This window comes from Diaphorina citri, unplaced genomic scaffold (genome assembly GCF_000475195.1).
Source record: "Diaphorina citri unplaced genomic scaffold, Diaci psyllid genome assembly version 1.1 scaffold4761, whole genome shotgun sequence".
In the NCBI taxonomy this organism is placed as follows: Eukaryota; Metazoa; Arthropoda; class Insecta; order Hemiptera; family Psyllidae; genus Diaphorina; species Diaphorina citri.
In genome coordinates, this window is record NW_007382154.1 from 1 (window position 1) to 9,295 (window position 9,295).

At 36.9% G+C, this 9,295-nt stretch overlaps 1 protein-coding gene across 1 annotated transcript; it reads left to right on the plus strand.

Annotated features, from left to right (window-relative positions):
• The first annotated feature begins 2,814 nt into the window (after positions 1-2,814).
• LOC103521227 lies at positions 2,815-5,746 on the plus strand. The gene is made up of 5 exons (XM_026832016.1): positions 2,815-3,936; positions 4,329-4,371; positions 4,531-4,693; positions 5,306-5,398; positions 5,681-5,746. Exons 1-5 carry the CDS (start codon positions 2,971-2,973, stop codon positions 5,709-5,711), a joined length of 1,296 nt encoding a protein of 431 aa, XP_026687817.1. The 5' UTR covers positions 2,815-2,970; the 3' UTR covers positions 5,712-5,746.
• Positions 5,747-9,295: the final 3,549 nt, after the last annotated feature.

Consider the following 9,295-nt stretch of genomic DNA (forward strand, 5'->3'; position numbering starts at 1 on the left):
GTTAAGTTAGGTTGGGTTGGGTTAAGTTAGGTTGGGTTAGGTTAGGTTGGGTTAGGTTAGGTTGGGTTAGGTTAGGTTCACCTCCATGTCCACTTTCGCCTCCACCCCTATTTCCGCCTCCACCTCCACTTTTGCCTCCACCTCCATTTTCGCCCCCCCTGTCCATTTTCACCTCAACCTCCATATTCGCCTCCACCTCCACTTTCATGTCCACCTCCACTTTTGCCTCCTCCTACTTTTTCACCTCCACCTCCACTTTCATCTCCACTTTCACCTCCACCTCCATTTTCTTCTCCACTTTCACTTCCACCTCCACTTTCGCCTCCACCTCCATTTTCACTTCCACCTCCACTTCCATTAGGTTAGGTTAGGTTAGATTAGGTTGGGTTGGGTTAGGTTAGGTTGGGTTGGGTTAAGTTAGGTTGGGTTGGGTTAAGTTATAGTGTAAGTGCTAGTGTAAGTATGTATGTCCCAGTAGGCCTTGGTCGCATTGGAGTGCTCTTTGGGCTAAGGGTGAGCAAAGTGGCAGACTGGGAGGAAGACATGGGTCAACCACACAACCCAAAAGTCCAACAGCTCTACTGGCACCAAAAATCTTGGTCGGGTCATCGTTTCTATCAAGACATTGGAGAGTTGTCTTAAAGTCGGAAACGACTAATACCCAGAATCGAATCATGTAGGTATGTATGTACGCAACTCCCAACTTCACAATGATATAATCCTAATACATAAAGAAAGCATGTAAAAGTTGTGCGTGAACCAAAAGATCATGTCCGCAGGGAGAAGGAGAATACGAAGAGAAGCCCTGATAAGATTAAATTGAAAGACATAAAGGCAAAGAAGAAACAAAGATACACAATTTGGGAAAATAATGAAGAAATAGAACGGACGGAGGAGGAAAAGAGAACGTGTAAGAGGGAGAACGAGGAAAGGAAAGGAACGAGCATTTTACTTGAGCTAAGTAATTTCACAAAATTTAATTATAGGAGCAGATTTCAGTTTTTTTTGTGATCCTCTTCGCAAAGAATAAATAGAATTTAGGAGTTTTTATTACAGACGATGGTTTCCGAGATTAACAAATTTATGTGCGAGCATTTTACTTGAGCTAAGTAATTTCACAAAATTTAATTATAGGAGCAGATTTCAGATTTTTTTTGTGATCCTCTTCGCAAAGAATAAATAGAATTTAGGAGTTTTTATTACAGACGATGGTTTCCGAGATTAACAAATTTATGTTTACAGAAGACAAATAGTACCAGGGGACAGTTTAATAAAGTTGGAGAGGGGATGACGGATCTATCTATGAGTATATTTGTTGTGGGGGAGGAGGCTTATTTCAAGAACTCTTCAAGTATAAGTATATCGAACCTGTTACGGAGCGTGGAACAGGAAAATTTTCTCCCTGTTTCCTCTTTTATAAAACCTTCCTGTTTTCAGTCTGAAGATCCTGATATTTATACATCGGAATATAGCTAGATCCTATTGTGTCCGTAATAAGGAAAAACATGTACCTATTGCTTAAAATTTCTAAAATTTCACATATATAGGTACATATCGAACCTGTTACGGAGCTTGGAACAGGAAAATTTTCTCCCTGTTTCCTCTTTTATAAAACCTTCCTGTTTTCAGTCTGAAGATCCTGATATTTATACATCGGAATATAGCTAGATCCTATTGTGTCCGTAATAAGGAAAAACATGTACCTATTGCTTAAAATTTCTAAAATTTCACATATATAGGTACATAACACTCCAGAAGTCTCAAGTCGTGCAAGATATTTCTCTGAATCATTTAGATTTTACAAAGTAGGACCCAAAATCCAAATTGCCTATGGGTATTTACAAGGGATTGGGAAGGAGTTACATGAATGAAACAGTGCCTGTAAAAGATGAGATTTCTCTTGAAGAAATCATCTCGACTAAATTATTCAAAAAATGTTCATACATTAAACAATGTGAAAAATCGAGATGAGTCGTACATCCCAAATATAGGACTACGTTGTAAGGATACTAAAGTACTTTGAGAAATGCTCCCCAATTCCCAATGCATTCCTCTCTAATTTAGGTGATTATGAACTTTATAGTGGAGTTAGTTTGATAGTTTGTTGATTAAACTAATTCCTGGATAGCAATCTAAAACAATAAAACAAAGACCTAATGAAACACAGGGTTTCTGATAGACAATGTTTATCTTTCAGTTAATACCTAATAATATAATTGACAGTGGTGAGTGGAATCAAACATAAATACAAATGGGACATTGTATGTAGGTAATGGCTTTAAACTTAAAGAAGCCCGCTTGGGGCCCTTTACTGACACTCTCTCCACAAGAAGAAAGAATAGAAAGATCCAAGACAATTTTGCTGAAATCACAGAAAAATTCAAAATATTCCAGAGGCACTGGATTAACGACCTGTATTTGGTTACTTTAGCCTATTTGCATTAAGATTTTATAATATCCAAATTATTTTCAAGAATGCAGAAGAAAATGAGGAAGAGGGTGAATATAAAGAATCAAGAAGAGAAGGAGAAAACAAGAAGACAACTGGGGGGTTGAAAAGAGGGCAAGAGAACAGAGGAAGAGTACGTAGAAGAAAAGGAGGTCTAAGTGGAGGAAGATGTATTGAAAATTTCTCTTGTAAATCTCATTCTAACCAAATCTACTCATTATGTTGGTTTCAAATAGAGATACACACATACCTACCTAGGTAGGTACCTACTAGAGCATATGTTGAACACCAAATTTATAGTTTTTGCATGACCTAATTATTAGATTTTGTTAGTGTTGTTGGGTAGTAAAAGAGAGTAAAAATTTCTCAGACTAAAATAAAACCATGAAATACATATTCTAACCGCAACACAACAATTTTCCTATCTACGCAAATCTAAATTACTTAATCTTTCTTTGTTCTCTTTGTTTTCTCCTTTTGAGGGTAAACTTTGCAAAATTATTCCATGTTTCGAAAAAATAATGCGACTACAGCAGTGGAGCGCAGGTTTCATTCTGGTAAATGTGTTATTTGTGCCTCATGTGTGTCCGTATGAAACGGAAGAAATTAAACGGAAGGAAAAAGTTCTCGATAAGATCTGGAATATTAATTGTATCAGACCACATGCCGTGAATAAAACAAAACATATTGACACCATACCAACAAAGAGCAGACATGATGTCGATAAAGATTTCACGAAACAAACAAATCCATTGATATTTAAGAACATTTCAAAGAAGCGAAGGAGAAGGCTTGCAAAGCCTGCTAAAGTTGGCACGGTAAAAAAATTCACCACAAGAAATTCCGTAGGATCAAGTGAAACAAAGGTCGAGATGGAGATCACTGCCAAAGTTGAGACCACAAGTAAAATTCTATTCCTTGAAGAAGGAGAATACATAGTGAATTCTACAACAGCTATCGAAGGTAGCCCAACAGATTTTTCTGATGACAAAAAGAGTCTAAATCGCAAATTTTGGGATACAATAGATGATATCAATTACGATAGCTCTAGGGAAGCTAAACAATCAAATCATTTTATTCCTACGGAATTAGTTGACACCATGAAACTTTTAGAAGAGGAACCATACGATTATTCTTCTATGAGCGAACATTCTACGGAAGAAAATCTTATCAAAATTTTGAACAATGAAAAAAATATAGAAACAACAAAAGTTCCCTGTCAAAATTCTACTGAAAAATATTCTATCAAAACCTTGGCGACAACTTGGGGATTCAATACCCGGACAAAGGATAAAGAAGGAAACTTGTCATCTAATTGGACAAAATCTGTCAAGAAGAAGTCTAAGAAAACCAATGCAAAGAAGACCGAATCTCATCAGGAGCTTTTGAAAAATATTCTTGAGAAGTATTTGGACAAATCTAAATTCGGTATATCACAGCTCTATGGTATTTTAAATGTCCAGAAGCTAAAATTTAACAATTCAGTAGTAAGTCATACCTATTGGTATTTCTTCATTCATACAGTCATAATTACATACTTCTTTGAGCAATTACATACTTCTTCAATTTGAGTCATTCAATACAGAAAATAATTTTATTTTTAGGTATTTAGGGTTATTCCACATCTATTTGAAGTATTTTTTTTTACATTCCTACCTACCACAGAAATGCTTAAATCAGTTTTTGGGCTCTCCTGAAAAATTGTGCTTGAGTGACATGGTGAGGTTTTGAAAAGTACCTCCTCAAGTGTTTACGCATTTCTAAAAAAAAAATAAAAACCTCAAGTATCTGCTTCTATTAACTCCTATTAATATAACTTAGGCACCTATACAGAAATACATAAAAATCCACTTAATTAATTGATTTTATTTACTTCCAGATCAAAGCCCATATAATATCTGATGAAGACGATGAGGAATTTGGTAATGGCACCAATAAAATGAACACTGCAGCTCTGGCTAAGAGTCATGTGAAACCTACAGAACGAGTTCTGTATAAAATGAGAAAAAGTAAGGAATCTAAATCCACCAAGAAAAATTCTACTTCCGAGGGACAAACTGAAGAGTACGATGAGGAATTTGGTAATGGCACCAATAAAATGAACACTGCAGCTCTGGCTAAGACTCATGTGAAACTTACAGAACGAGTTCTGTATAAAATGAGAAAAAGTAAGGAATCTAAATCCACCAAGAAAAATTCTACTTCCGAGGGACAAACTAAAGAGAAATTTGAAAGGAAAACTGGGTTAGTATAAACTGAGTTAGTATAAACTGAGTTAGTATAAACTGGGTTAGTATAAAATGGGTTAGTATTAATAATAATGGACTCTTGAGTGGAAGGTAAAAGATCACAAAAGATTTAACCAGGTCGCAGCGTTTATTAAAGCCAATGGCCCTATACTTATACCACTAGGCGAGGTTAACGCCGAAGGCTTTCTCTACGACCTAACCCTTATTAGTAGATAGAAAAATTTTATTTGGTACAAAAATTTAGGGTACAAACTGATTGGTCATCCTAGATGCATGGACTTCCAGAAAGTGCCAAAGCCTTGGTGAGCCCTCGCCTCAGTCCCAAAAAATCCTTTTTTATTGCTGTTTTAGGTGGCAGGGTTCTCCTTTAGGAGCTCTTCCACCTAACCACTGTTTTTTCTTTCACTGTGGTATTTCACCGATTAGGTCTTGAATGTTCCTAGACTTTGTGTCTCATTTATAATAATGGAGCTCTAAGGGTTAGGTGGTAGAAAACGCCTCCGGCGTTAACCTCGCCTAGTGGTTACCTTCCACTCAAGAGTCTATTATTATTATTATTATTTATTTTAAGCACATTTTATCCTCTCATTTTCACTGACTGTTTCAGATCAGAGAAATCTAATAATCAACCAATCAAGAGTCCGAATCAAGCTAAGTATTGCCTTGAATCCTGGGTCAAAAAAATAGAGAAATATCTAACGTAAGTTTACCTATTCAAGTATCCACCCATTGCTTTACGGCAGGGGTTTCAAACTTCCATGTGTATGCGGGCCACATATGTATATAGGGGAGCAACCCCCCCCCCAACTTTTTAGGAATGCAGTCCAATCGATTTTTGAGCGCCGCAGGCGAAATTCTTCAAAAAAGTATTCTCCTAATTTTATTGTAGTTGACCACTAAAGGGGGTCAGTTTTCAAGAGCCGGGTTCAATGCCCAGCGGAGTCAGACCTTTTTTCGCATGACTTGTTGTTTAAGCTTTAAGGGACCCACTCAGCCTCTCAAGAACAACCTAGTATTGAAAAGCCATGGAGATAAATTTACATGGCGAAATTTTCGACCCGGAAAATTTTTCAAAAAAGTATTCTCCTAATTTTATTGTAGTTGACCACTAAAGGTGGTCAGTTTTCAAGAGCCGGGTTCAATGCCCAGCGGAGTCAGACCTTTTTTCGCATGACTTGTTGTTTAAGGGACCCACTCAGCCTCTCAAGAACAACCTAGTATTGAAAAGCCATGGAGATAAATTTACATGGCGAAATTTTCGACCCGGAATGAAATCAAGGAGGTTCGAAAGCAGTGGAGGGAAAACAAGTTTCAAACGTGTCACAGATCACACAATCATGAGATTAGAAATCCCTGACGCCGGGAAATTTTTCAACATGAGGGATTTTTATTGGAATTTTGCCTAGGTACCGAACCTTTTTTTTTACATTTAGGTAATTTTGTACAAATCCCAAAAAGCTTCGCGGGCCACGAAAATGGTCTGGCGGACCACATGTGGCCCGCGGGCCGCTAGTTGGAAACCCCTGCTTTAAGGTATGGTTCCTCAATTCAACCCTTTTCAACCTAATTATATCATTTATCTAGGGCATCTACGGGTAAAAACTCATTCACAAATTGCGCGTAGACGCGCAAGTACCTAGTTGATCTGTGCAACCTGGACCTTCTGAATGATACTAAAGATAGGAGTAGTTTTATTTTCTTGCTATTCTTATATTTACGACTGCCTTTTATCAGTTGTTCATTGCTATTATTTTATGTTGTTTTACTTTACTTTATTTTATTTTATTATTTATTATTATTATTATTATTTTTTTTTTCCAGCGGAAAAGACAGCGGAATAAACAACTCAGCATTAATATTCTAAGAACAGATTTGAATCAGTGGTAACAAGTTTGTTTGTCCTTCAGAAAACTCCGAGTTCAATTCCCATCAGCGACAAATTACTTTTGGTGTTCTTATGATATGCTCCTGTGATAAAAGTACATAATTTAGCTGTTTAATTTCTACAGAGGAACAGCAATGCAATTATCTCACGTCTTGTTTTATTATTGCTAAGTATTATTTATTTGTTAATAGATAACATTTATTAGATTTCCTCTTGCCTGCCATTCGTACTTTAGATGCCCAAATTCGATTCTTGAGGTTGTATAGAGAGGGCTAGGCTAGGATTAGGATAGAATTGAAAAAGAAAGAAAAAATGGATTATTGAATGACTCGACTTTTTTTTTTACTGATTTGCTAATTTGCTTCCCTACAGACACTGGACTGTGCCAAGTACAAAGTGCCTGACGATCTCGTCGTGGAGTCCGGTAAGAGCGCAATTAAAATTAAATTTTCAGGGCGCTATTCCACGTCTTACTGTTCGCGCAAAGAAAGATGTCGAACTTCTTGCGCGAAAAGTGCAAAGTGAAAATACCTCATATGTAATGATGCCCTCTGCAAATTTGTGGACAAAACACCGTTTTATTATATTTTACTCGTACAGTATGCATTGAAAGAAACCATATTTCTTGAATGTATTTTCACTGAATATGTTTTAAACACAAATTGTATTTTACTTTACTATTTTAAATGCAATTTTTGATTGCCCTGATTAAATATGTAGGTATTTCTGTAAATACTTGAATTATTTACTTAGTTCAGTCTTATTTTTTTTTACCTATGTATTAGCGACTGCAGTGAATGCTCTGTAAAATAATTCAGTACATAACATTTTATTTTCATTAATAAAATTGATTTTTTTTCTATCTGTACATAAATGAACTATGCTGTTTTCCTTGGGTGAATTCAATTTTCAGCAGTAGTCACTTCCACTTCATATTAGTACTAAGAAGTAAGCTTTTTTTTTTAACCTGTGTCAGTACATAACATTTTATTTTCATTAATAAAATTGATTTTTTTTTCTATCTGTACATAAATGAACTAACTGTTTTCCTTGGGTGAATTCAATTTTCAGCAGTAGTCACTTCCACTTCATATTAGTACTAAGAAGTAAGCTTTTTTTTTTAACCTGTAGACCCAGGGATGAGTCAATTAACCGCTTTTGACGGCCGACTGTATTAACCGCTTTTGACGGCCGACTGTAAATAGACGCGTCGCGTCGCTTAGCAACTGAGGTCTTCTCATGATGGTGACATAGGTTTTACCCTCCATGCAGGGATCAGTCAACCGCCTCAAATTAACCTCATCCAGCCTGAGTACAGCCGTGAAAAGCCATCAGCTCCCCATTGTCCAGAAGATTCAGAAATTAACCACGCGTAACATTGTTTAACTTTAGGGATGAACCTATTGCGAATTCTGTTTTCGGTCCGCTCGATCTTAGCACAGAGCGGAGCGATTTTCAAAAATTTCCCGCTGCTTTCGTCTTGACAAGTCCGCCCTCAACAAATAGCCAAAAAAAAACAGTTCACTCTAAAAATCAAATAACAAACGTTGGCGACTTCCAGTTTAGTTACGAAGTAAAAACTCAGGTTTAATCAAATTTGAAATATTTGTTCATAATCAAACGATTAATCAACGGAAATCGATAAAATGATCAATTTTTGTTGGATGAAAAAATCATTTCGTTCTAGATTTAGGTTGGCAACATTATACAAGTGTATCCTGCGCAGAACTTATGCGCAGTAGTTGGTTCACCGATAGGGACAGCTGCACATTTTTTTTTTCTTTTTTGTTGAATCTCAACTCGATAATTTTTTACTTTTTTTCCTCGATCTTAAATCAAGTTTCTTCTTTTCTCAGTGACTTTCCTAGTCTTTTTCATTTTCTAGTTCAATGTTTCGTGTTTTCCAAGTGTGTTCTATCTATCTTGAATGAGAACGTGTGCGAAATGTGGTAAGTCTAGCTTGAAACTTGTAAACACTCCTACTGCCTACCTGTTGATCGTAATAGACAATGATAGATATCAGAAGGGAGGGTAGGTAATGGAGTGTAAAGGGAAGGTATTAGGCAAAATAATGGAGACAAAGAGTATGAAGGGAGGGGAAGGTGAAAGAGTGTAAGGGGAGGGGGTGATGAGTAGATGAAGAAGAGAGTATAAGGGGAAGAAAAAGAATAGGTGATGGAGAAGAGTTCAGGGCACCCTACTAACGGGGCCCCGGGGCTAATTCCAAAAATGGGCCCTCCTGCAAATACTTTTTTTTACGAACTTTACATACAAAACTTCAGTCAGCCTAGTTAGCTTGAAGGGTAGCGAGTCTGCCTTGTAAGCGCTAGGTCGTGGGTTCGATTCCCGTTCAGGGCGGATTTTATCCTAAAGAAATAAGGTTCGGAACGGCTGGCTTTATCCTGTTCTGTCTTCCTTCTCTCTTCGTTTTCGGGACGATAAGACCTTAGCAGTTGCAGTTCTCTCTATCAAACCTATTGAAAAAAAATAATAATTATTATAATAATATTAAAAAAAGTAAGTCATATTCACCCAATTGACCCAATCCCTTTTGGAAATAGGGAGCCTGGGGCAAATCGGACCGGATGGACTCCACTATGAACGATCCTGGGTGTGTAAAGGGAAGAAAAAGAAGTAGGTGAAGTAGACGAGGTGGCAGAATGAGAAATGAGGAAAACAGGATAAGGGATTAGGTAAAGTAGAAAGGAGAAG

What these genes read in the sequence shown, in the direction of transcription:
- LOC103521227 (XM_026832016.1), top strand. Translation starts at nt 2,971, where the DNA reads ATGCGACTACAGCAGTGGAGCGCAGGTTTCATTCTGGTAAATGTGTTA. An exon ending in TGAAGACGATGAGGAATTTG is followed by an intron (nt 4,372 to 4,530) that starts GTAATGGCACCA and finishes ATGAGGAATTTG; the next exon opens with GTAATGGCACCAATAAAATG. An exon ending in AAAATAGAGAAATATCTAAC is followed by an intron (nt 5,399 to 5,680) that starts GTAAGTTTACCT and finishes TTAAGCTTTAAG; the next exon opens with GGACCCACTCAGCCTCTCAA.